Source organism: Zootoca vivipara, chromosome 5, assembly GCF_965207765.1.
Source record: "Zootoca vivipara chromosome 5, rZooViv2.hap1.1, whole genome shotgun sequence".
NCBI classification, from domain to species: domain Eukaryota; kingdom Metazoa; phylum Chordata; class Lepidosauria; order Squamata; family Lacertidae; genus Zootoca; species Zootoca vivipara.
The window spans coordinates 91,439,291-91,467,251 of NC_142588.1; the positions used below are offsets into that span (position 1 = coordinate 91,439,291).

Genomic DNA, 27,961 nt, shown 5'->3' on the forward strand with positions numbered 1-27,961 from the left:
TTTAAAAAAATTAACAAATTCTTCCCTGACTTCAAAATTGCCAGACATTACCCTCCATTTCTCAAGGGACCAGGTTAATATTAATAATGAGAGGTAAATTTTATCAATAGGAAAAGTAAGATGTGTGCATCGCATTCTGCTACGATTTGCTATCTCGGGAAATAATCCAGTGAAATCACTGGATTACAGTTCATCAGGGAAGTGCAATCCAATCACTCCTGAACTGGGACAAAGGTGTTGTTTTTAAAAACACATGTTAATTGGATTATCAATGCTGGAGTGCCCATTTTCAACAGTGTGGGAGGGAGGGAGGGAGGGAGGGAGGGAGGGAGGGAGGGAGGGAGAGAGAGAGAGAGAGAGAGAGAGAGAGAGAGAGAGAGAGAGAGAGAGAGAGAGAGAGAGAGAGAGAGAGCTGCTAGTATTTCTCTCTCTGATTTCTTAGAATGGCCATGTATCTCTTAATTGAAAAAGCATTAATCCACTTAAAATCCCTGCTAAGTCACTCACTAGAATCCAATCACGACAAGGATTTTGGAACTCCTGTTCAGCACACAAAACAAGGAATGGACATTAAGCTCCCCACTTGACATGCCTTTAATTGCTACATTTGCCACTACCTCTGTGGTTGTTCGTTCCCCCTCCATGCAGGTATGGAGAGGTAGAACGGCTTCCACTTGCCTAGTTTGGCTTCCTAACACATTTGCAAACCATGCATTAGTGGCAGGCCTCCCAAGGGTCCAGACATCATTTGTGCGGTTCGTAAACATAACAAGAAAGTGAACCACACGGGTAGAACTCATTCCAGGTACATATTGTTGCAGGAGCTATGGCAACCACATCAATTGAGCAACATGTAAAGGGGATTTAAGAGAATTTTTGTATGTGGGGTTACCTGTGAGCCTCAGGCCAATGAGGCCTACCCGAGACTTTTGCGTAGATGCTGACATATTACAGAACAGACAACATTCTTTGCAGAAGGGATGTTTAATTACTCCCCAAATTAAATATTGGCAGACACAGAAAAAGCACGTCGTCTTTCCCGACATTTACAAGAGGATGTAGCGACGAGGAGCCCAACACCACCGCCAATGTTCAAGAGCTTCCATCCCAGCAGGCAATGCTCCCCCAGAGGCTTCTGGCAGTCTAAATGTGCCTGCATGGCACAGCAGCACCAATGGTTACAGCCACCTCCAGACTGGCAAAGCTTGGACTCCCTTCATCTAGAGAAGACTGCAGCCCTTTCCCGGAAGGAACAAGATCAACAAGTCAGACTGACTGCTAGACACAGGTAAGTGCCTACTGTGCCTCCCGTTCCCTTTTAGCAGAAGGATGGATGCTGACCTGCAACTCAAGAGAAGGTGGCTGCTTGAGGACTCTGTGAATTATGAGAATGGTGCCAGGGCAGGGAGAACGTGCTACCACACACTCCTATGCCAAACCCAGAACCACAGGCCTTCTGATGTCAGCATTTAAGAGGAAACGTAAGTGCTTCTTATATAAAACAGGGCTAGCCATCCTTGATCACTGGTCACGGTGGCTGGGGCTGATGGGAGTTCTAGTCCCACAACATCTAGAAGGAACCATCTTGGTTATGCCCTATATAAAGCATGGCTGGAAAATCTCTAGAATTATGTGGAGCATGTGTGGTTGACCTAACTTGCATCTATGCCGAGTGAGTGTCCCCAGGGGCCAAAACAGAACTCCCAAAGGGTTCTGAAGCGACCTTTGTCAAAAGCTGCAGAGGACAGACTCCAGCAGCGTCTTGGTAAGATACCAAGCACATCTGTTCCACTGCAGCTGGGCGTGGATCTGCTGTTCCAGATCCAAAGGGTTAAGATTGGTCAGTAAGCAGGCTTGACGCAGACAAAAGGCCCCCACTATCAGGGGCGTAAGAACAGCACTTGCTTGCTACAGATTTTTCATTTATGAATGAACTCCTGGTGAGGTAGGTGAACGTTTCCCCGTTTTGTATGAACAGAAGTTGAAACAGAAAAGGCTCCGTGATTCTGGCAAAGGCTGCGTTGCCAAGTTGACCTCCAAGCTAAAAAGGAAGCCAAGCCACCTCTCTTCTGAATCTCACCCGGATCCAGGAACAGCTCCACCTCCATCTGCAGCAGAGGCTTCAGGTATCAGCCCTGACTTTGGGCTGCTGAACTCTCTTCCTGCCTCATGTTGCTTTACCAGCTGTCCCCATCAAGGAAACTAGAGGGACACCCGCTGCAAGTGCAGCACGTGCAGCAAAGTCAGGGGCTCCTGGGGAATTTGGTCTTACGGGACTGCCTTCTACGCAAATCCGAAGTGGCTCAAAGCCCCCAAGGGATAAGGCTGACATGGAAATCTGCCTCTGTCACCACCTCCAGCAGCAGCAAAGCCCCCGTCCCAGTGGACAGCTTCCTTATACAGCACCATAGATGTTTGTGTGTATACACATACATGTTTGTGTGTTTGTATACACACATACATACACGCACCCTCACACATATATGTCTCAGAAAAATCTTTTAACTTTACACAGCTCTGGCTTTTCCTTCTGACTGCTCTCTCATTGTCCTGCGTGCGGTGCCTTTTCAGGGGTAGATGCTAAGTACATAAACAGCAATGGGATTGTCAGTCAGCTTTGATTTTCAGGTCCCCCACGTACACGCCATGCACCGGGTCTCGCTCTTGCTCGCTCCGCCACTTCGCCAGGCAAAGTCTGGCACTGCGGCCCTCTCCCTCTTGGAAGCAGGGCGAGGGGGCATCTCTTTCTGAGAGAGGCTGCCAGGTCAGTTCTGCTCCTCTTCGGACGACTCCTCTTCGGCCTCCTCTAGCCACTGGATAAACTTCTGAAGCTGAGGGAGCAAAGAAGAAGCTGTAACAGGACGTGACGAAATCGGCAAAGGCAACTCCCCAGTGGAACACCAACAGCTTCAGACATTTTCGAGACCAACTGAGCTCACTTGTATAGGCTGATCCACATGTACACAGAAGTTTGCTCACTTCATCCTTGGTTTACCACACACTGCATGGGGCTTACAGGTACAGAATGAGGTGGTAGAGCGGCCTGTACCACTTCAGGCTCCAGCAGGGGTGTGTCGGCACATTATTGAATGTTACCCCGCTTAAAAGGGCTGGAGCTCAGCAGTAGAGCACCTGTTATGTACACAGAAGGTCCTTGGTTCATTCCCCCATCCCCAGGTAGGGCTGGCAGTTCCCTTGGCCTGAAACCCTGGAGAGACACTGCCAAAAGGTGCCATGTGTGCACTTGCTGGTCTCAACAGAGTCAACACAGCTGCCGATAAAAGCTTCCTCTCACCCTGGAGACTCACCCGCTGGTTTTTACGAAGCTGCCTGCCTTTATCCGTTGTGTCCCGTTGAGAAAACCAGGAGAGAATCATCTCTTCTGCCAAGATTTCCAGCTGGTAGAAAGTCATCAAGACCTGCAACAAGAGCCCTGGGCACTTAAGATGAAGTGGGCAGTTTATTCTGGATCAGGTGCTTACCCGGGGGCCAAAAGGGCACAGCAAACCAGTGTCAGGGGCCCTGGGATGCAAGATGAGGAGGCTGAGGAAAGGGAACTGTGCAGAGCAGGCAAGGCTCACACAGCCCTCTTTCAGTTCCTGAGGCTTCATAGAAATGCCAGCACCTTTAAATAAAAACCTTCTCCTCCTGAGGCTTGCATGGAAAACAGCTGGTGACAAAAGTCAAACCAGTACAATGCAGCCCCACCACCCCAGTTATGTCTGCCTGGCACCTTCATTATATATCTTTAGGCACCAGGCAAAAATGTTCCTTCTTCACAAGATCTCAGGGTGGCTCACAGAATAAAATACAAGATAGTTAAAACAAAGACACCAAAATTATTACCCCCCCCTTCCCACAAACACATTTAAAACACACTGGAATATTAATCAGCTGAAGGCCTGGTAAAAGAGGAACGTTTGGTCAAGAGGCACATGCTCCCTCCAAGGTCCCTGGCAGTCTCAGCAGTGCAGGTGATGCAAGAGACTTGTAGTAGCTTAGGCTTCTGAGCCTTTGCAAAAACTTGCTTTCTAAACTGGGATCTGATCCGAGGGTTAGCATCTTCTTGCTACACAGCAGGCATTTGGAGTTTGTGCGTCTTGGACATTTGCCTTTAACAAGAGGCACACAGTACTGTGTTGTGTGCCAACCGTGTTGGCTGCACAAACAAGTCCCTTTCAACGATCGGAAAGCAGCTTCTTAATCAACTCCTGCTGACAGGCACATGAACCCTTCCCTTCCTGATAAGGGACAACTCTAAGTGCTGGTGCAGAAAACAAGGCATAATTCAGGCAGACACATTGGAAAGAACAAGCTCTCTCTCTCTCTCTCTCTCTCTCACACACACACACCCTTCCCATTGGCATAAAACTCACTTTGGCCATGGACATGCATAGGTTTTCATGCTCCAGGAAGAACTCCTCGATAGCGTGCAAGGCATCCAAGTGATCTGACGCCCGCTTTATGTAGTTCTTGAAGACTGGAGCCCAGTTCTTCAGCAACTGTTAGAGGGGGAAAGTGGGCAGAAGAGAGACAAAGTGGTGACCACTTAGACAGAGGTATCATATACAGACGTGCCATTCCATCAGTGTTTCCCAAACTTGGGTCTCCAGCTGTTGTTTTTCTTGACTACAATTCCCATCATCCCTAGCTAGCAAGACCAGTGGTCAGGGATGATGGGAGTTGTAGTCCAAAAGCAGCTGGAGATCCAAGTTTTGAGAAACAATGCATTATGTCATACAAATATATATGGGGAGGGCCATAACTCAGTGGCAGAGCACAGGCAGAGCATGCATAAGGTCCCGGGGTCAATCCCAAGGATCACCAGGTAGGTATGGGAAGGAGTTCAGCCCAAAACCCTGGAGAGCCACTACCGGCCAATGGATGGGCCAATGCCCTGATTCAGTACAAGTCTTCCTTTGTTGATCATCTGATCACTAGAGAATTTGACCCTGACATTGTCGAAATAAGCCTTTCTCAATATTGGGTCCCCTGTTGCTGCTGGACTGCAGCTCCCTTCATTCCTCACTACCGGGACCAGTGGTCTGGGATGTTGGGAGTTGTAGTCCAATAAAAGCTTGGGGCCCAAGTTTGAGAAAAGATGACATAAATTAATGGAAAACAATAAGGCAACCCTTGACCGCCTGGTACCCTCCAAGTTGATACTCCCCGGGGTTGGCAAAGTCTGCTTTAAGGCTAAATTACCTTAGCCATCACTCACATTAAACACATTTAGAGCTAGCTCCTTCCTGGAGTCATAGAACAGGCATCCCCAAACTTCGGCCCTCCAGATGTTTTGGACTACAATTCCCATCATCCCTGACCACTGGTCCTGTTAGCTAGGGATCACGGGAGTTGTAGGCCAAAACATCTGGAGGGCCGCAGTTGGAGGATGCCTGTCATAGAATGATAGAATTGTAGAGCTGGAAGGGCCCCCAAGGGTCATCGAGTGCAACCCCCTTTCCAGATGTTTGAAAAACAAGGCCTTAAGAGCTGACAACACAATGACAGGATGCTTTATTAGCACCTGTAGCAACATCTGCATGTGATACTAATTAAAACGCGTGCAATTTGAGATGGTGCATTGTCCCTGCTTGGCAGTTCAGGATGGTTGAGGGCCTTACAACGCAGCTCCATCACATACACGGCAGCATTATGGGAATTTATTACAGCTTGCAAAGAAACAAGAATCACTTGTACTTGAGGCTTAGCCCTTCTGTTGATTTTGCTCCACAGCAACCGGTTACAAGTTGCAGATTTGGGGGAAGCCAAAATAAATTAAACTCCTTTCACATTATCCATTATAACTATGTGCATTATCTGTGCGCGCTCAAAGCCCACCCAGAAGTTCTTGGACTACAACTCCCATCAGCTGAAGCCAGAATGGCCAATGGTCAGAAAATATGGGAGCTGGGGAGCCAAAAACTTGCTCTAAAGGCAGTCAGCATTCCCACTAATAGCTCACATTCTCGCAAGGACCAGAGCTGCTTGCTTATTAACAGAGGGCTTGTAAAAACCATGAAATTTCCATTTGTTCTGAAAATTGGGTTGATTTTCTAAAAAGTATATTGATAATGTAGCGGATTCTTATTTATTCCGTAAATTAAAATAAAGATGCGAGGGGCGGGGGCTGTATCTAGTGTGTGTGTGTGTGTGTGTGTGTGTGTGTGTGTAGTTAATTTGGGGGTCAGCTCGCATGGCATGGAAACTCAGAATTAATTTGCAAGCTTTGTTTACACTCAAGAGTGACATCCTGGCAAAGCCCTCCACATAACATGAATGAAAGGCAAGTTTTGCATGTACCATGAAAAAGCCATTTAAAAAGAGAGAGAGAGAGAGAGAGAGAGAGAGAATTAATTTACTTATGTTTCACATGTTGTAAGCACCCAAGGCAACATGCAAGGACTAAACCAAAACCAGTTAAATATGGAAAACATTAAGCCGACAGAAAAAAAACCTGCAATATTCATTATGAAAAGCACTGGATTGGATCCAGCAGGGTCTGTCTGTTGACAGAAGGCTCTCTAATCCAGCAGAGGCTTCTGTCCATGGAACAGGAAAGGAGGTAGTTTCTGCCCAGTTTCCCTTCCCTCTTGCAGCCACCCAAACACCTTCCCTAGATTTGCCCCAGAGGACTGGAGAAAAGGGAGGGTGGTGCAGGAGGAGAGGAGAGCCTTCAATGGAAGGGACAGATTCCAACCCAAAGCAATGTATCTCAGCCTAGAACACTGGTCTTCACCTAGTGGGCTGCAGCCTGAAAACTCTTCCAGTTCTTTTGTCTGGCTGCGATATGTGCTTCAGCTGTGTTAATGCCTGGATGGAGAGAGATGCCTCTGCAGAAAACAATGTTTTTTGCATGGATGACCTATAGCCCACTACACAAAGAGCCACATCCGTTGCCCTACCTGCAACGTGCAGGTGGCCCCAGGAAGGTTGTCCATGAGGAAATAGGGCCCTCAGGATGAAAAACAAACAAACAAGCCCACTAAGAACACAGAATCATAGAATTGTAGAGTTGCAAGGGACCCCAGGGGTCATCTAGTCCAACTCCCTGCAATGCAGGAATCTCAGCTAAAACATCCATGACAGGTGGCCTTGGTGGATCAGGCCAATGGCCCATCTAGTCCAGCATCCTGTTCTCACACACAGGCCAGCCAGATGCCTTGCAAGCAGGATGCAAGCACAACAGCCCTCTCCCCTCCTGTGGTTTCCAGCAGCTGTTACTCAGCAGCATTGCTGCCTTCAAATGTGGAGGCAGAGCACAGCCATTATGGCTAGTAGCCACCGAAAACCCTCTCCTCCATGAATTTGTCCAATCCTCTTTTTAAAAGGTTTCCCACTTCTGGTGTAGACGATTCTGAGCAAGAGTGCACCAGGCAACTTCCTGTGACACAACAGCAGGAGTGGAAGAAAGGAGCAATTACAGGTGAAACTCAGAAAATTAGAATACCATCGAAAAGTGCATTTATTTCAGTAATGCAACTTATTATTGTTTATTTTTCTTTTAATTTTTACACATGCTTTCTTTTGGAAATTCCACAGTAATAAAACAAATAGTTACAATAAAACAAAAATAAACATCGCTATTCCATTTGTAATTGACCCGCCTAACGACAAATAATTACAATGGCAACAAATAAAGGCTTGACATATCTTGCTTTGCATGTCATGCATCTATCTCATATATTGGTTTCACCTTTTAACTTGCGTTACTGAAATAAATGCACTTTTCGATGATATTCTAATTTTCCGAGTTTCACCTGGAAGTTGGGCTCCAGTGGAGCCCCCCTAGTATCCTCTGAGGGAGGCTAGTTGTCGAATGCACCCCTTGCTTAAGAAGCCTTCCTGAAACTGCATCTGCGCTCGCCTGAGACAAGTCAGGGCACTGCAAGGATTATCAGCACAGACTGCCAGGAACAGGAGAAAGGATGAAAGGCAGGAAGCCCTTTGCATTCCTGGCCAATCCTCTCCTGCACCATTTAATTAACACTCTGGAAGCAGCAAGACAGCCCCACTAAGTATAGCACTTCGGCCAGAGCCTGTTAACAGCTTCTTACTATTTTATACTTACAAGAAAGAGGAGTATACTTACAAGAAAGAAAACTATTAAAGTGTTTAAGAGGGAGCTGCACCATGGCAGAGGAAAGGGGAGGGGGAAGCAAGAACGAAAAGATGCAGCTAGATTAGGGATTTTGACTTGTCGGATTTTCTTATGCTTGCTTTGTTTGCTTTTAATATATGATGCGTGAATTGATTTTATTTACACTTTTGTATGCTGCCCTTTTGGTGAAGGGTGCTTAAGAAGTATTTTTTTTAAAAAAATAAAGATAGATAGATAATAAGCTTTCCAGGCCACAGATGAGCAGGAAATTGCAAACACAGTGAACACTTTCTCTGCAGATAATGCTTTTAGTTCACAAAATCCAATACAGGAAACAATTGCCCAGGGAGAATCTAGCAGTGTCTCATCAGAGGCAGCTGGTTCAGACCTGTGTCTCTGGAACAGCAAATCCTGCCCTTTCTCCAAACACAGAGGGGAGTTCCTGAAGAACTAAAGACAGACACTGCATCAAGCAAGAGAGCAGGGAAACTCACCGGGACTACCAGCGTGCAGTAATGTTGAGGGTCCTTTTCCGCATTCAGCTGCTGCAGTGGGAACTCCAGAACCACTTTGCTGAGCACCTCCATCACCTCTTTCAGGCCAATATTATAGGCATATCTGAAGGGGGAAGAGAGATAGCAAGGTATTATGGGACATGGAGGGGGAACTCATAAATCTCCCCTATCTGATCTGCTACCCACTACCAATATGCACTGCTTAAAGAAAATGCAGTGTGCTTTCAACAACACTCTGTAATTACTTGTGTAGCATTGCAGGGTGGGCTGGCTCAAATGAGCAAGGAAAAATATCCAAATAAAATTAAGGGATTTTAAAGAGTTCCCTGCTGTGATCCTTTGTCTGACATTTTTAAAACAATGGCGGAAGTCTGACCATGTGCTTTTCATTTACAACTAAGTAGGGTGGTTTTCCTGTTCTTCTTATTGTTTACACTTTTCATTCCAACCAGACCTGGCACCTCTGCATATTTTACATGCTTCCATTTTTTTTACTTACAAAGATAACATCTTTGAAATTTTGCCATATAGGCTCTTTCTTACAGCCAGCACTCATGGTAGTTTTATATTTTCTTCTCCTCCCCTCTTCTCAGGGCTGCTCCTTTCTGCCTTTGCCTAGCCCTGCCTTCCCCTCACAAAAACAAATTAGCAGGCAAAAATGAAATTCCCATGACTGGAGGGTGGAAGCAAGGTCAGAGAGCTACTGGAGAGAATTGAGCAACTTATTTTCATCAGGAGAAAATGAAATACCTTGTGTTTGGTAGGCAGACTATCAGTACGTCTTTGGTAGAGGCACTGATCTAGTTTAGAGATTCACTTCACGGCTATCATGCTTATATTAAGATTCTGTGTTAACATAGCTGTCATTTGAAAAAAAAAACCTTTCTATTCACTGCTTTGTTTTTAACAATCTTTATCTGCTCTGTGCTACTGCATGCTCAGCACACAGTCCCCAGTTTCCAGACCCAGTTTCCAGACCCAGCCCTAAATATTTAAGAGTGCCAGCAAAGCCCACGACCAGAACTTTACTGCCACAAAAATAATCTTATATAAATAGCATGCTGAAAAAAGTACCATAACGTGCCAATTTGACAAGAAGTTCACAGGTTATGTTCTCAGTTGATTTATTACTACTAGTACGCCTACTACTATTAGCAGTAAAGAAACTCATACTGTAACTCACACTATAAATGTTAATACAGTGGACGCTCGGGTTGCAAACATGATCCGTGCGGGAGGCACATTCGCAACCTGCATCTGCGCATGCGCAGGTCGCAATTCTGCACTTCTGCATATGTGCAAAGTGCACTTTAGTGCACGCCAATACCTGGAAGTAACCTGTTCCAGTACTTTCGGGTTTGGCGCGGAGCGCAACCCAAAAACACACAATCTGAAGTGGCTGTAACCCGAGGTATGACTGTAATCATAGAATCACAGAGTTGGAAGGGACCCCGGGGGTCATCCAGTCCAACCCCCTGCAATGCAAGAATCTTTCACCCATTGTGGGGCTTGAACCCACGACCCTAAGATTAAAAGTCTCTTGCTATACCCACTGAGCTATCGCAGAGGCATCTGGGAGTTAGGCCCTGCAGCTCAGCAGTAGAGCCCATGCACTTGTTCACAGAAGACCCCAGAGGAGAACATGAAGATGCGTCAGATTCTTTGCTTCAGTGGTTCTCAAACAGGGGGCAGCTCTTGAACATCAATGTTAGAGGAGCCTGGATCAGGTCAATGATCCACCTACTCCAGCATCCATCTCTGCATCCCTCCTGCAGTTCCCAGCAGCTGGTGCTCAAAGGCATCCTGCCTCTGACCGTGGAGGCAGAGCATAGCCTTATCCTCCGTAGGCGTAAGGTTACAGAGTGGGAAAGGATCCTGTAGCAGACAATCCTAGAGCAGGGATGGATGTTGTTGGACTCAAAGCCCCACTAGCCCCAGGCAGCATGGTCAATGGTCAGGGATGACTGGAAAGAGAGTCCAAAAACATCTGGAGCACCAAAAGCCCAGCCTAGAGAGGTTTCCTAACTCAGAGGTTTAGCACTGCAACCACCCAAAATGTCTCTGCTATCGTGGAAGAGGTGGAAAGACAGGGAAAATACAGACACGCCTGGTCAGAGCATCCTCTTCCTCATCCTGCCTGCTTCTGTGACTGGCTTTAGAAAGAAGCCTGAGATGCAAGAGGAACAGAACAGGGCATTGACCTGAATTCTGCTTTATCTCCTGCTGTTCAAAAATAAAATTGACACAAAATAGAGCTTTGTACATGTAACCGTGGGCCTCATACATGCAACTGTGGCTCTGCATAATTGTCCTGTCTGTGGACTGGGGGACTGAGAAGACCACCCTCAAACAACAACCTCCTGCAAGTTCCAAATGTAGGGGGGGGGGGAGAGATTGTCATACTTGAGAGAGTTGATCTCCAGAACCAGGTTGTCACAGGAGATGTTTTCCTCTTCGCCCCTCTGCAGGGTACCCAGCACCTCATTCTGGAAAACTGCAGCCAAGGAAACAGCAGATTGTTAGATCAGAAGCAGCAAACACCAGCACTCCCTGGGAAAGAGCCAGTAGCAAGAGACATCAGTTCCCAAATCTGCAAAGTCCAGTGGCCAAACTTGGATTCTTTTTATTGCACAAGCGGTTTTCTACACAGTACACAACAGGGAAGAGGATGCACGCAGAGCTAACTCCTTACCTTGAAAGCCAAATGGCTCTTACCTTTAATATCATCCAACAGAGGAGAAGCTGTCCGGCTGTCTGCTCCTTCAGACCCCAGGCTCATATCGCTTTTTGACTCACTTTCTTCTTCTGCATTTAAAATGGGACCTATTGAAGATGGAAAGAGAAAGTGACCGGCTGCGGAACCCCTTCGCCATTTCTACGGCCCAGCCCAGAGGATGATAATCCACCTGCTGGGTGTTTTTGCAAAGCTATGAAGCCACTCAAGAATGGCTTTTTAAAGGACAGGATTCCCCTTGAGCACAAACCCTGAGCAAGGACTTATACTTGCACAACAAGGTTTCCCCCTCCCTCGCCTCCCTCCACACCCCTGGAATTGGCTCTGGAGGCATCGGGAGAACCTCAGGAACAGCGCATGTGGGGAGGAGAGGGGGGATCATTCCACCTGGCAAGCTGAAATGCTTGTGGAGATGAACAATTGGAAGAACGCAGTGCTGAACCCCACCCCACCCTTGCTCAGTCTCCCAAGGACTATGTACTGCAAGATGCTCTCAGCTGATATTTGGACACCACAGCAAGTATTAGGAAAGGAAACTTGTCACCCGGGAGTGCAGGATCCTGCCTATGGAAGGCATCAGCATGGCCTCCCAAGTAGGACATGTTCCTAGGAGGCCTTCTCAGTGGTTGCCCCCAGTCTTTGGAACTCCCTCCCTAGAGAAGCTAGACTGGCTTCCCCCTTGTTCTTCCACTAGCAGGTGAAGACTTTCTTGTTCCCACCAGCTTTTGGGAACTGACTGCTTTCAATTAAAGGGCTGGTGCCATGCTGTTTTATTGTGATTATTTGTATGGTTTTAATAGATTTTATATGTGTATATAGTTTTAAATGCATCAGTGTTTGGGTGCTCCTTAATAATAGTCCCCCCCTATATTTTTAGCAGTTCTTATTTTTCTCTCTAAAATAAGATACCCCTGCCTTGAGTCCCATCAGGGGAAAAGGGGTGGGTGGGTGGGTGGGTGGGTGCTCGCGCGTGTCTCACTCTCTCTCTCACTCTCACACTCACTCACACTCACTCACACACACTCACTCTCTCACACACACACATATAAATATAATAGTAAGAATAAGAATCCTGTATCTGGCTGTGCCATATGGAGGAAGCCTGAACACGGAACAAGTCAATAATTTGCAATGCTAAGGGAAGCTAAGTTTTGACCAAACTGCGGGAGGCAGTGCAAGACAGGAGTGCCTGGCGTGCTATGGTCCATGGGGTCACGAAGAGTCGGACACGACTAAACGACTAAACAACAACAACAAGGGAAGCTGTGGCCTCTTCTGCCTTCTTGCCCAGCTTCTGTTCATTCCAAGGGCATCTGCACGGGACAAGCAGCTGTGACATTCCATCAACAGGCGCCTGTTCAAACCCACCTTGCCCGAGTGCCATTTGTTCTTACCCCAAAGACTGTGCCTTTGCTCCACTTGGTCTACATCATTCTCATCATCTGCTTTCCAGAGATAACCTCTCCCCTCTGAACCAACGTCTGCTATATTGTAGCCTAGAGTAGGGGAAAAGGAAGCAACATTGGCTTGATTTTAACCACTTCTCAAGAAACAGGCTGGGTTAAGAAAAGGAGGCAGCCAACATAACTCCCACCCCCACCCCCCAATACATGTGGCCCAAACAGTGCATGATGACCTGTAGATCAAGGCTGGCAGCCTGTGTTCAATATTGAAAATGGTACTGTACATGTTTAGCATGGTTATTTCCCCATATGTATCTCTTCCCCGGACAGTCATCTTTCTTTCCAAATCGTTCTCTAAAACACAGCATCAGATTATTTCCACGTTATCAAAAACGAACCAACTAACAACGCAGAGTTAACAGTGGGCTCTCCCTTTTAAGAAGGTTCAAGCTATTTCTTCTTGGCCCACAGGAGGCAGTGATGGTTACCAACTTGGGTGGATTTAAAAGATTAGGCGCATTCATGAAGGATAAGGCTATCTGTGACGACTAGCCATGACGGCAACACTCTACCTCCATGGTCAGAGGCAGTAACGCTTCTGAATACCAGTTGCTGGAAGCCACAGGAGGGGAGATGGCTCTTGTGCTTGGGTCCTGCTTGGTCCAGCAGTTTCTTCTTATGTTCTCCAGCAGTTAAGCCCCAATTACAATTTTCAAGATGCAGAAATTAAGGCTGGCAAAACCAGGGCTGAGCTTGGATTTGAACCTAAGATCAGCTTGATATGCTGAATTCTGCACCACCCTAACAGAAGGAGCTGAAGTATCTGTCCTCTCCTGCATCTCCTCCCTGCTACCCTAGGGACAGGTCTCTCGGCCACTTGCTTAAGCACCAATACTTGCAAATTATCTAATTTTCCAAACTGAACAAGCACAAGGCTCTGTAAAAGCCACCATGAAAACAAGGCACGGGGGGCGGGGGAGGTAGGGGACCCCACACTTTGTTTGCCAGCAGTTCCAGGCAGAATTGCTCACACACCTTTTAGCTTCACGTTGCTCTCTTCTTTGTTCACACCCGAATCATCACTGAACTGGTCGTCATCCTCCTCCTCTTCGTCCGTGGGATGCAGAGAGATGACGGTGCCTTCTTTGAGGACCATGTCAGGGCCCACCACCACCTGGAAATGAAGCAATGTTTCCATCTATGCCAGGAATACCTGGTGCTTTGACTCCTCCAGGAGGGAAAAGCACCTGCAAACCCCAGTCCCAGAATTCCAGAGCATTCACACAGGCAGATGGTCCAAATAACAAATCCAGGCGCCTGCGGAAGGGTCAGTGGTCAAGGCCACCAGCAATTCTCATATTGGCCATCACACTCTTGCTTTAAAGCAAAGCTGACAGCTGCTCGAAATGCCTTGTGATCTTTACTCGCAAGGACTCCTGTAGAGCAGGTCATCATTATCTCCATTTCAGATTGGCAGCAGAGGCTGGGTCAGCGTCTAGCCTAGGGCATTCATCAAGCCACCCAGAGTGGCTGGGGCAACCTAGTCAGATGGGTGGGGTAATAATAATAATAATAATAATAATAATAATAATAATAATAATAATAATGATGCAAGTCATCAGCCAGAATTTTAATTCTGAAAGGGGCGTCTTGGGGACAAAGGGCCAGAAATCTGTCTAGTGACATATCACAAAGGAACCAAAGTCTAAGGGCAGAGCAGCAGCTTCTCGAACTCACCTGGGAAGTGAGGACGCAGCGAGGATTCAAGGTTACCCCCTTCTTCACTTCAACCTCATCGCAAACTACAGACTGTTGGATTCGTACATGGTCCCCTACACGGACGCCGTTCCACAGGAACGCCCTGTCCAAAATGACCTCATCCCCTGCCAATCACAAACAAAAGGACGTGAAACAGAACTGTCATCTTACACTACACAGTTACTCATCATGCAGCAGAAACACTCAATGCTGCTGGCTAACCCTGCAGACGCTCCGTGCAAGAACCTGGGATGGCCAATATATACCCTGACTCATCCTAGCCCTCCCTTTACCTGCTTCTCCCTTGTCGCAGCTTCCCCCATTTCCTACCTCTCCCACTCCCCCATCCTTCTCTTGCAGATGGTAGGCTGGGTGCCACATTCCATGTTCTGAGCAGAACCTAGCATGCTGTGACACCTCTGAGCCTGTCCCCAGCGTTGGGAAGCTGGCGCTCAAAGACGAGAGGTAGCAGCAGGTATTTAATGTAGAGCAAACTCAAGGAGCAAAAGAAGAAAGACTCAAGCTTAACCCAATAGGTCAACCCCATGAAGTATGAGCCTGAACCAACCCAGGCCATGCAATGCACTCCAACCCAGCTGTGACGGCTTGCAGTCCAGAATAGATTGCCAAAGCCTATGCTACACTGTCTTGAGTAGCAGAACCAATTCCGAGACAGAGATGGATTAATTCTGCCCCTTCCAACATAACTTCACCTTCCCCATTTGTCTCTTGGTGGCTATTTATCATTTCTTCTATCAGAACTCCTGCTTCTTCAGCCACAAAACAGTGTGGACTTCTTCACCAGCCTGTGCACCCTTGCCTAGGGAAGAACTTGCCTATTTTGCAGTTGGGGCCAATAACGCTGTTGGTTATGGAGCATTTCCTGCCAACAGATGTTCCTTGCCCAATGAGGACGTTCTCTTCCAAGACACTGCCGTGGCCCAGGCTCACCCCCGCCCCCCGGTAGATGTTGTGCCGCGAATGCGTGCAACTCTGTGTCTTGTCGTCGGTGAAGTTCATCTCCGGAGTCAACGGGTAAACCCAGCGCTGCAGGACGTCAAAGGACACAGACTCGTACATCAGCAAGTTGGACACAGGGGCGCCATACTCTTCGGATGTTACATGCATATGGATCTGGTTGCCCAGGACCTGGAGAAGGGAGAACCACAGAATTGTAGAGTTGGAAGGGGTGCCCAAGGGTCATACAAATAAAATTATGTATGTAGTGTGTCTGAACAGGCTTGTGCAGAGAAAAATGTTTTAAGTGGCTGCCATAAAGAGTAGTGTGAAGGAGCCTTCCTGATGTCAAAAGGCAATGGATGTGCTTCAGCAACCAGCCTGGGACATCAATCTGCCAACATTGCTCAAATATGACACTAAAGATTGAGGGCCCCCAGCTCCCTGTTACTTCCTCCACCCAACAAACCCCTTCATCAGTCCTTGACGTTAGCACTCTGGCTCTTCGTCCTCTCAAAGCAACCTCCCACCACACAAACTTACTTCTTCGTTCACTAGAAGCCCACGCACCAAGTCATCCCGAGTTTGATAATCAAAGTTATCCGTGAATAACTCTGCCACCTGTGAGAAGACAAGAGAAGAGACATAAGGGCAAAAAAGCCAGAACAGGAAGTCACAGCTCCAAATAATCCTCTTTAGAAAGCTTTGAATCAAGATGAAGAAAATGCAGTGAATTTCTAACACACACACACACACACACACACACACACACACACACACATATTATGTGTAACACAAAAGAGATTCAATGCATCCAAGCCAGGGCAACTGCCAGCTTTTACTGCCTATATAACCTGACTTTCCACAAGTGCAACTGTTAAAATACCAGATACTTTCTGGCTGCCTCGCCTGAAATAGGATATTGTCCAGTGGAAAAAGTTCAGAAATAGGCAACCAAAATTCTCAAGGCGATGGAGCAACTCCCTTATGAGAAAAGGTTAAGAACCTATGAGCCTACTGGATCAGCCCAACAGCCCATCTCATCCAGCATCCTGTTCTCATAGCAGCCAACCAGGTGCTTCCAGGAAGCCAGCAAGCAGGGCATGAATGCCACAATGCTCTCCCCACCTGCCTCTCCCAGCACCTGGCATTCAGAAGGCACACTGCCTCCATCAGTGGAGGCAAAGCATAGCCATCTTGGTCAGTAGCCACTGACAGCCTTAACTTCCATAGCCTTATGGTGACAACCCTTGGGGGATTTCCAGTTTAGAGAAAAGGCAAGTAAGAGGGGGCTTGGCAAGTGTTGTATAAAATCATACATTGTGTGGAAAGAGCAGAGAGAAACGTTTTTCTCACTCTCCCATAATACTCAGGGCCACGCAATGATGGATGGAAGATATAGCTTGTTTCACTGCAAAGCAGTCGTTCCTCTAGGCTGAAGTCCTTCTGCATAAACTACCATGTTTTCCCGAAAATAAGACACTGTCTTATATTGATTTTTCCTCAAGAAGACACACTATGGCTTATTTTCAGGGGATGTCTCATTTTTAATTATGCACCCAGCCTCGCCTCTTCCTTGACGCCCTCCAGAACTCCGCCTTATCACTATGTCTTATTTTGGGGGATGGCTTATACTGCACAAATGCTTAGAAATCCTGCTACGGCTTATTTTATGGGTATGTCTTATTTTCGGGGAAACAGGGTATTTCCCTAAGCAGAAGACACCAGCCAGCCCTCAGCATCCACCTAACACATTTTGCCTTAACGTTGCTCAAACTTGAGATGGAGTGACACCTGAGATGGAGGCCTCCCCAGCAGCAACACTGAGTCTGCTTCTGACACCCACCTGTGGAGAGCAGATGCTGATGTGGCAGTCCAACAAATCATGTCGTATTTGTACTTCTTCAACATTGCCCTGGAACAGGCTCTGAAAAGGACACAGCAAAGGCCTAGTGAGCCTCGCACAACAAATTCGATACCAACATCTCTCCGTGCTAACCTAGAGAATCGACAGCAAGAATCTGGCAGGAGCAGTGCCCTGAATGGACCATGTGTGTACGGTGTCACACGAACCAAGCCCAGCAACCAGCTCAGACTAAACCACCTGCAGCAGAAACATTTAGTGCCTGCAGAAACTGCACACAGAATTGAAATCAGGAGCAAACTCCAATACGTTTTCAGCATTTAATACTTTAATCAATGCATGTTTGAATGTTAATGGCATAACCGTTACCTGCTTTTCTTCTAAGTTTCCTGGTAAAGAATGCTAACATTTCTTTAAAAATCAGTGGTTTTCTGTTCGTGAATGGCTGGTGTGTTTTTCACAACACTACACAGGGAATCTAGAGAGCTCTGCAGCACTTCCCTGCGACCCCATTGGTGGGGTGAAATGAGATGTAAAACAATAAGCCTCCCAGTGTTTCCAGACAGTATCACAAGTTAGGTGGAGGAGCTCACAGAGGAAAACACAGGCAACTTGCACATCTTCTAATTGCTTCACACCAAGAGAGCCCAGTTTTGTCTGCTCCAAAAGCCAGCAGCTCTGAAGTTTTCAGGCAGAAGTGTCCTTTCAAATTTTGTCAAAATCCTTTGACTTGAAACACCACCAACTCAGTCTAGGACGAGTCCCACCAAAGCTGGGGACGAAGACATTTTCCCCGGTTGTTATGAGCTTGCCTAGGATTTGAACTGGAAGTGGGGATCAGGCACCTAGTTTAAGACTTTCTACACTTTCAAGGCAACGTGTGGTGTTCCCTCACAGCAAGAAGTGTAGAACTGAAACTAGGGTGCAGCAAGTTGCCCTAGTGGAACAAAAATGACATCAATTCACAAGCATCCACAGCATTCAATAAATAATAAAATCATAATAATAATCTAAACTTCCCCTTCTCTTAACTAACTCTTCTGTCCTCTCCATCCCCCCTTCTTTCTCCCATTATCTGAACGCAACAGCACTCTACCCAACTGTGATTTCCAACCGTCTGAACTGGTATTCCAAGACACACTGCCTCGGGCCATGGAGACAGAGCCTAATTGTTCCTTTGATGGGGAGAACCCAAAGGCTCTGTGGGTTGCAGCCAGGCGCAAGGTTCCCTACTCCTGTTTTAGGCATGCATACAACATTTTCTTATTCAACCATCAACCAACCCTGCAAAATAATCTTAAGACGGGAGGTGCACTGAACTGTCCGTGCTCAAAAGCAAGCCCAAGCCCAAGCCCGGGTCTTGGAAAGGAACCAGTGAAGAATTATCAAGAGAAGAACGTAACTGGATGAGGAATTCAATGTCACATTATTAGGATTGTTCCATCACTGCAAGCATTTCTCTCCTCTCCTCCCCCACATGAATCCCCAACACCTCAAAGCTAGTTGGGAAGGGAGAGCCCTGTTGCACCAACAGGTCTCGTTGCGCTGGCTCCCACTCGCGCAACTGTTTAGTCCAGACATACCCAGACTTCAGCCCTCCAGATGTTTTGGACTACAATTCCCATCATCCCTGACCACTGGTCCTCTTAGCTAGGAATCATGGGAGTTGTAGGCCAAAACATCTGGAGGGCCGCAGTATGGGGATGCCTGGTTTAGTCCAATCTGATCCTCAGGTTCCTGACAATTGCTCCCCTATTAACACACCGTAGGGAACCGGAAGCGTTTCAGCCCTTGAGGTCTCTGGTAGTGCAGCACTTGCTTCGTCGCGCTGTCCATGGCAAGGATGACGTCATCCTCTTGGCACCTGGAACGGTGACCTGGTGTGGATTCCTTGAAAATCATTGTCATCACAGACACGTTCTTCTCCAGCTTCCGCCGTAGCCTTTAAAGAGGTGGCCAGGGTGAGGTGAAGGAAGAGAGATTTCAATTTAAGTGACACAGACCAGGAGAAAACAGTCAGAGACCATCTCATCAAGAAAGGCTGCTTCATCTTCCTCCCAGGTACCCACCTGTGCTCCTGCAAAGCTGTGGAAACGTTAATATTGGACACCACATCTCCAGAGACAAGGATGAAGTCAGAGCGAACGAGTGACTTGGCATCAACATCCCTCAGCACATCACCAAGTGAGCGGTAGAGGTCTGAAGTCACAAACCGTACAGTATTTGGAGAGGCTGGACGGCACCACTTAGATTTCCTGGCAAAGAAGGCAGATGGAATGGAATTAAAGGGGAAAGATGCACACTGCGTACAGTAGATGATGACTCCATGATTTTTTTTTTCTAGCATTAGAAGAAACAAAAACCCTATTACAAATCAAATGGCTTGAAGTGTCTTCAGGGAGCAACAAGGAAATAACCCTAACACCCTCTCCCCCATTGGTTTTAATGAAAATAAGTGTGTGTTTTTTCTTGTCGCTTTCGTTTTTGTTTTCTGTAAAGATGCCTTGAGTAGCATGTGGCGAGAGAAGGCATCTAATAAATTTAATTAATAATAAAAATGCAAAGGATCGAGCTAGAAGATTTCTCCATGCATGGGGGAGCTATAAAGAAACACAGAGTACTAAAATGCTACTAGTCATTCTAAGCATTCAGAATAAGGAGTGATATAAATCCCAAGACATACATACTTAAAAAACAACAACAGCATTATAAACCAAAATCACCAAATGAGTCCACCTGAGCAGAGCATAAAGCTAAAAACTGCTTAACCCACATTTATTATTCTTTATTAGCACTACTATAAATTTGGAGATCAGGAGCTATTCCAGATTATCCTGGAAAGCAGATATTGCCTTGTGTACGAAGTATAAAAGGCACCATCTACAGGAAACCTCTCATATGTGGGTCTCACCTAACAAAGAAAAAGCTGGAAAGAATGAGTTGATTTTTAGGCATCTTTGATATCTTAACTATTCTGTCACCCTACTGTTTGTATAAAGAGTGTGTACTACAGACTTTGAGGAAAGCAGAGGAGCAGGTTTAAAATCCCATTTTCTCTCTTGCTAACATTCCCTCTCCCCCCCAAGATCTCTCTCTGCCTCAGTTCCACCACTTAGCACACACTCATACATGGTGCCCAATTCCTAGCAAAGCACAGCATCATCTTGTAGCATATCTGCCCTTGGATGCCACAAACCTATATGCCACTTGAAGCAAGAGGTTATGGGGGCTGACCACCTCCGGCCTACAAAAGCCATGCACCCACCACCAGCAGGAATAGCTGCCCTAAGATAAAGCTAAGGAGGACCAAAAGCAACAAAAATGTGTCTGCTCTTACAGCAAATGTTCCTTGATCTCTGCTGACTTCCAGCAGCAGAAGACGAAGGTTTCCTCCACTCCGGTTGCAGTTAGGAATTCCAGGGTATAATCTATCATGGCTACATTTGCCAATGGAATCAGAGCCTACAGGATAAAGAAAAGTCAGTGTCTCCACAAAAAAGTTAGAATACATTATATTCTATAATTCTGCTAGCAGGAACACACCCTAACGTCTTGTTCAGTGTGTGAGTGTATTTAATGAAACAGTTTGTGTGTTGTTGTTTTTAAATAGCAGCCATTGGGGGGGGGGAGATAGGATCAGGACCACAGCAAGGAGGGTTAATCCCCCGCCCTCCCACAGCACACCTGACAAAAATCAGCCCCCAAGCTGCTACTGGTGCTAATAGTGGCTTCTCCCCAATGCCAAACTTCAAGGGGTGATATTCATCTGGACAGGGATGGCCAGGACAGGGACACTCCCTGCATGGTCCCAATCCACAGCCACTAGGTTTTTTTAAAAAAAAAACCCACCAGACATATTGAACGCAATCATGCATTTAGCATACTGTGTAATTTGACTTTGAAATTAACAACCCCATACCCTGGGTTTATAGAATTCATGCCCCTGAAACTTGTTAGAATAATGTTTTGATCCTCTTTAACAGCACTGCCGAGTTTGAAAGTTTTGTGTTCTTCGGGGACTTAGTCCTGCACACCATTCCACCTTCCTTCTAGCATTGGCCAATTAAAATTTTAAATTCTGTATGTTACCAAATCTCACCACGAGTGCCATTCTGAAGATATTAAAATGACAAGCTAAGTTAACAATGAGATGCAGCTTTTATCAATAGGCCATCTTAATATATTCATGCCTTAGTCTAGCAATACAACAGAGCCAACATGACATCCAAATGAGCACATCTTCCATCTCATGTAAAAGGAAGGTGACAGGCATCACAACACAGCAGCAGCTATACTGAACCAGGCACTGGGGTACATCTTCACCCATTGCCTCCAATTTTCCATTATTTTTCAGTCTCGGCTCCACTAATTTAACCAGCCTTAGTTGGTCTATTAAAGAAATTAAGGCAGCAATCCTATGCACACTTTCCTGGAAGTAAGCCCCAATTAACACAATGGGACAATTAACACAAGTACACATGCCTAGGATTGCTCTGTAAGGCTGCAAATCTAGGCACATTTACTAAGCACATTCCCACGTAACTTGGTGGGAATTGGACCCAAGTAGAAATGCAAAATGGGACATGGGGGGTGCTGTGGGTTAAACCAGAGAGTCTAAGGCTTGCCGATCAGAAGGTCAGCGGTTCGAATCCCCGTGACGGGGTGAGCTCCTGTTGCTTGGTCCCTGCTCCTGCCAACCTAGAAGTTCGGAAGCACGTCAAAGTGCAAGTAGATAAATAGGTACCACTCCGGTGTGAAGGTAAACAGCGTTTCCGTGCACTGCTCTGGTTCGCCAGAAGCGGCTTAGTCATGCTGGCCACATGACCTGGAAGCTGTCTGCAAACGCCAGCTCCCTCAGCCAGTAAAACAAGATGAGTGCTGCAACCCCAGAGTCGTCCGCAACTGGACCTAATGGTCAGGGGTCCATTTACCTTTACCTTAGAAATGCAAAGGATTGCATCACAAAGTATGCTCTCCTACTTTAAAGTTCCACAAGCTTTTATCTCTGCATGCAGGCTCCATTTAACCTGACTCTTCAACAAAGCATACTAACAGCCAATAACACACGGCCTGGTATGAATTCCTGCTGTGTCATGCTCTGCTATCTCCTATTGCTGATGCAGCAGCCAGCAAATCACATCCTTTTATCTCCTGGTCAATCTTAAAACCAAGCTGCTCGTGATAAATTTAGGGATAGTTCCCGTTCTGTCTTCAACCAGTCCCCCAAAATAAGTGGCAAGATGATGATTGTATTTATATGCTGCCCATCTAACTTGGGTTGCTCCTGCCACCCTTGGCGGCTCCCAATAGAATATTAAAAACACAATAAAATATCAGACATTAAAAACATTGCATGTCTAGTTGCCAAGGTCATCATTTATTTATATACTGGCATTTATCTACTACAGTATCAGGGTGGTGTACAAAGATAAAATGGAAAACAACCATGCAAAACAATGATTAAAACAACTGGCCACTCAAAAAACAAGAAACTTTCAAGCAGCTACATAGGCCTGTTGGCATGAGAAAGTCTTCAAAAGTGAGAGTGCCTGCTGAATTTCTTCTGCAAAAGTTCTGGTTACAGGTATCTGAAGAAGTGTGCATGCACACGAAAGCTCATACCAAAATAAAAACTTAGTTGGTCTTTAAGGTGCTACTGAAGGATTTTTTTTATTTTACTTCTGCAAAAGTGTCTGACTTCTGTTTGAGGCCAGTAAGGCCTCTGTAGCAGGGGGCACAATGAACAGCGTTCCTCCAGAGTCCAGACTATCCCAGTGAACAAGCTGGGATATAAGGACTTGGGCGATCCTTAGGGTACCCTGGACCCAAGTTGTTCATCAGACAACACAAAAGCTACACATCCTCCCAGGCTGAGACAACCTCAAATTTTAGGTAGTAAAAGTACTCTTCTTACAAGACTGGCTGGCCAATTCAATGCAGGGAAGCAATGCAGTTTTGTGTGGTGGTTTTGCCTCTTTCGCCTCCAGCGAAGCCACAAAGCCCTCACAGCAACACATTACGACACCAGCTTCTACGTCAGCAAGGTAAAAAGCAAAACAGCCTCCAAAATACTTGCTGTGGAGTTCCTTTTTCACTAACCACAGTCCAGGTATGTGTTTTATTTTTCCTCAACATAAAACCTGTTTGAATCATTTCTGCGTATAAACCAATTAACAAGTCAGCCTTCCCACACATTCCCTGCCTGGTGGCTCCATTCCACAGAGTCTAGACAGGCGAACCAACAGAACTTTTGCTAGAAACCTCTGCCTGTAATTTCGTTTCAGCCCAAATTCAGCCTTTCATTCACAGGAAGTGCAGGAAACGAGATAGCACAGCCATACTATGGCTGTTATAATCCCTGATCCCTCCTATTTCCCTTTCCCCCTGGCTGTTACCTTGTGGTGAGAGGGTTCTTGACATATGGCCACATCCTCAAATTTCAGGTAATAAAAGTGCTCTCTTATCACACTGATCAGCCATCTTTCCTTTCTTACACAATGGCACACATTGTTTCCAGGCACACATGACAACAGTAGCTCCAACAGCCAGAACGCTAAACATTCAAGCTGCTGGGTGCAGATTGTTTCCTAATTAACCACAGCATGGATTTGCAGTTTATTTTTCTTCCCTGTAAACTAGTGACTGATGGTAGGGTCCCACATTAAAGTTTTAAAACCTAAGGGGACCTGCATGTCTGAGGTGTACACAAGTGCCTATACATTAGGTGTCTGGCTTGTGGAATTTGCCGAAAGCCAGCTCTCAATGAACCATACAGCTTCCAGGAAAACTTCAAAGTGCTAAATGTTAAAAACTCTTAATCCTCTGGACTCAGTAACTTTTAGAAATGCATCTGCCCACACACTCTCCCTTTACATCAAAGATTGGGGGGGGGAATCCTTCTCCTGCTTCTCAAGTTAAAACGGGCAACTATATTTAACTGGGCCTTCTCAGTTGTTCCACCCTTCTGTCCATTCCTGCTCATAGCCTACAAGTTCTTTACATCAAAGATTGGGGGGGGGAATCCTGCTCCTGCTTCTCAAGTTAAAACGGGCAACTATATTTAACTGGGCCTTCTCAGTTGTGCCACCCTTCTGTCCATTCCTGCTCATAGCCTACAAGTTCATCTATGAGAGTTTCTTAAGCGCAATGCTATTGTCTCCATCATCCCTTGCAAAAAAAATTAGTTCAGTTCCCTTCCCATTGTGCCACAAAATCTTGGCAGCAACTTGAATCTAACCAATTCACTCCAGCTTGCTGCATATGGTATTCCTCACTTAAAGTTTCTTGTTGGAAATGAGTCCCAAGTTCTCAGTGTGTTCTTTAACATGCACTCTGCTGAAACTGTTCAATGTGTTCAGTTTTAGCAAACTGTTGGCATGTGTTCATTCCAAAACAAGCATGCAATCAAGTAAGTGCTGCACATAACTCCTCAGATGACTGCAGGTGCCTCAAAATTGGATAGTATTTTTACCAGCCACCAGTAGCAATCACTGTGGACTCCTCTTGTAAGAAAACATGAGAATTCTCCAGCCTACCAAAGTATCTGCTCAAGAGCTGAATTACAGTATTCTCTTTTCTTGACAGGACTCGGCTGGTATTCTCACAATAACAGGTGTCTCTTTTTAATAAGTTTTGCCAGCTGTAAACTGATAAATCTCACCAGCAATCAACTCTGTGCAGGTAAGCTGGCTGCTACAAAAACTATCTAGCAAAGCCTGCTTAACAACCAGCAAGGGCTTCCTAAATACTGGGATCCCAACCCCCACCCCGCTCTTATAAAAGACAAGATCAAAGGATGACACATCTTCCACAACTGGTAATTTCAGTGGAAGGCATGCTGTTGTTCAAGGATAATATTAATTATCCCGGAGAAGTTACCTTCTCCATCAACTGACAATATCTAGAAAGGTTTAAGTCTTAGTACTAACCCTTCTATTGCACTGAATATAAGGGATCATGACTATTCTTACTTTAAAAGATGCAAGCTAATGTTCTGACAGGTGGAAGATGACTTAATCTGGCTCACTTTCAGAAAAAAGAACATATTTCCAGCCCTCAGAAATTCTCCCAAAAACATCCCAACACAAGAGATTTTTCATTGGCATTTGTGTGTGCACAAAATGCTTACAGCGCTGGGTGCAGGGCTCAGAGGCTGGAGGTGAGCATCTTAAACATGTCCCGACAATGAGATTCTTAAAACTATCAGTTAAGAAAGGAGTGTGATATGAATGGAGTCTAAAAACACAATGGAAGTCATCTCTCCAAGAATGGAAGACACAAGGGATGGAATTCAACACAGTACTAACGGAAATGTTATGTTAGTGCTAGGAGTTCTCCTTGTGCAATAAAACATTCTCCCCCTCTTCTCCCCATACACCCCCTAAATCTGTTATGAGGTTCCCCTAACCTAACCCTCTGCAGCACATTTGGGGACAACGGGGTGTGTGCATGGGGACAGGGGAGGACAAAAGTTCCATTGCACATGAGGCTCATTTGGCTTGTGCAATTGTTTAGTTGAAAGTCAGCCATTCTTTTTTATTAAAAAAATGAAATAATTTCTGCTGCTTTAACAGCAAACTGTCATGCAACAGGAGAGATGAAGCTTTTTCCAAAGACGGGCAAAGATCAGTGTTGTGTGGAAGGGGGATGAATTTCAACCACTGAATGACAGCACAATCCAGACTGTGATCAACCACAGGGAAGCTCTATTGAATTCAATGGGGCTTACTCCTAGGGTACACATAGGAAGCTGTCTTACACCAAGTCAGACTATTGGTCCACCTAGCTCAGTATTGTCTGCAGTGATTGGTAGTGGGTCTTTAGGGTTTCAGACAGGGAACCTTTCCCAACCCTACCTGGAGATGTCACCAGGGACCAGACCTGGGACCTTCTGCTTGCAACTTTACTCTCTGGGCTGCGGCTCTTCTCCAAAATGAGCCAGACAACTGGGGTCTACCCAGCTCAACACTGCCTACACTGGCCAGCAGCAGCTCTCCAGGATTTCAGTCAGGAGTTTCTCTCAACTCAGCTGGAGATGACACTGAAGACTGAACCAAGCCAAAGCAGACGCAAGCTGCAGCCCTTCCACAAACAACATAGGAAGCTGCCTTAAGCCGAGCCAGACCTCAAGGCACTGCAATAATCTGCAAGGGATTCCCACACGGCAGGGTTGGTGTTGCCATCCTTCATGTAGCGTTTGCAGACATCTTTGTAACACAGAGCTGAGTTGGCTTCAGGGACCAAGGCCGTTGGCAAAACAATTCTGCGTTACAAAGATGTCTACATTTGTGACATGAAGGCTGGCAACATCCCTTGCAAATGGTCGCAGTGCCTGGAGACAGCCAGTCAGGGCATGCATCCACAGCAGTGACCAGTGGAGGAACGAGAGAGGAGGATCGCAGAGAGAAGAAATGCCACGGTGCACCTGCAGCAGTACAACCTGAAGCCTTCATCCACCCCAGCTGCAACAAAACATGTCTCTCCCACATCAGTCTCTACAGCCCCCGTGGCCGCTGCAACCTTCCTGAGACAGATGCCAGCAGCGCTTTCCCAACCTCCCTGGCTGCTGGCTAGAAGTGCCGGCAGCTGTAGTCCAGAGATCTCCTTCCTTGGAGGTTTTAATGTGGAGGTTGGGTGGCCATCTGTCAGGGATCTTTTAGCCAGGATCCGTGCCTTGCAAGGGGTTGAAGTAGATGACCCTCGGGATCCCTTCCAACTCTACGGTTCTAGTGTAAGGCACCCGAGGCTGAGAAAGGCTGGTCCGTTCAGCTCAGTATTATCAGCGCTGACCAGGCAGCGAGTCTCTCCCAGACCTGCCCGGAGATGCCTCTGAGGGTCGAACCTGGGAAACCCCCACACACCGACCCTCAGCAACGCAGAAGCTCCGGGCGCTTCGCTTCGGCCCGGAGGCCCCAGCGCATCCGCGAGGGAGGGAAGGCCACGCCGCTATCCCTGGCCGCCTCACCCGGGGACGGTCCTTGGAGACGGGGCAGAAACGGCGATTGAAACTGTCGGCGACCAGCACGGCCTGGAGAGGCGGCGGCGGCTCTTCTTGGGGTTCGGCTCCGCGAGAGCCCCCGGACCCGGCTCCACGCTTCCCGGAGGAGGAACCGCCGACGCGGGCCGCCATCACGCCTCGCTCTCGCTCGCGGCGTGTGGGCCCGCCTCTTCCGCTTCCGGAAAAAGCGGGGAAAGGGGTAGGGGGACGGTGCCTCAGAGTAGACAAAAGACGGAGAGCGAAGATCAGGGCGCGGAGGGGGAGGCGAGGAATGAGGGGCCCGCGCGGTGCATGCGCACGTTCGACTTAGTGTGTCCAGCGCGTGGCTCCGGCGCCTTTTCTTCTTTAGCGGCTTGTTCTCTGCGCAAAAGTTGGGAAGCGATCCTGCACCCAAATAAAATGGTTGCTGAGTTCAGAGTAAAATAATAATAGTTATTATTATTATTTATAATTTATTATTAGTATTGGTATTAGTATTAGTATTATATATTATTCCCCGCCCGTTTGGCTACCATGCTGGGCGACTTCCAACACCTATAAAAACATAATAAAGCATCAATCTTTAAAAACGTCCCGATACAGGGCTGCCTTCAGATGTCTTCCAAAAGGTGTGCAGTTCTTTCATCTCCTTG

General features: G+C 46.7%; 1 protein-coding gene across 1 annotated transcript; it reads right to left on the minus strand.

The window, feature by feature from the left end:
* Positions 1-965: 965 nt before the first annotated feature.
* Positions 966-27,488, minus strand: EIF2B5 (eukaryotic translation initiation factor 2B subunit epsilon). Its single transcript, XM_035133626.3, has 16 exons — positions 27,297-27,488; positions 20,670-20,794; positions 19,402-19,587; positions 19,097-19,274; positions 17,315-17,395; positions 16,012-16,089; positions 15,348-15,660; positions 14,491-14,636; positions 13,789-13,927; positions 12,745-12,846; positions 11,332-11,439; positions 11,020-11,110; positions 8,596-8,719; positions 4,377-4,502; positions 3,309-3,419; positions 966-2,831 (listed from the first exon to the last, which is right to left on the minus strand). Exons 1-16 carry the CDS (start codon positions 27,459-27,461, stop codon positions 2,766-2,768), a joined length of 2,139 nt encoding a protein of 712 aa, XP_034989517.3. The 5' UTR covers positions 27,462-27,488; the 3' UTR covers positions 966-2,765.
* Between the last annotated feature and the right edge of the window lie 473 nt (positions 27,489-27,961).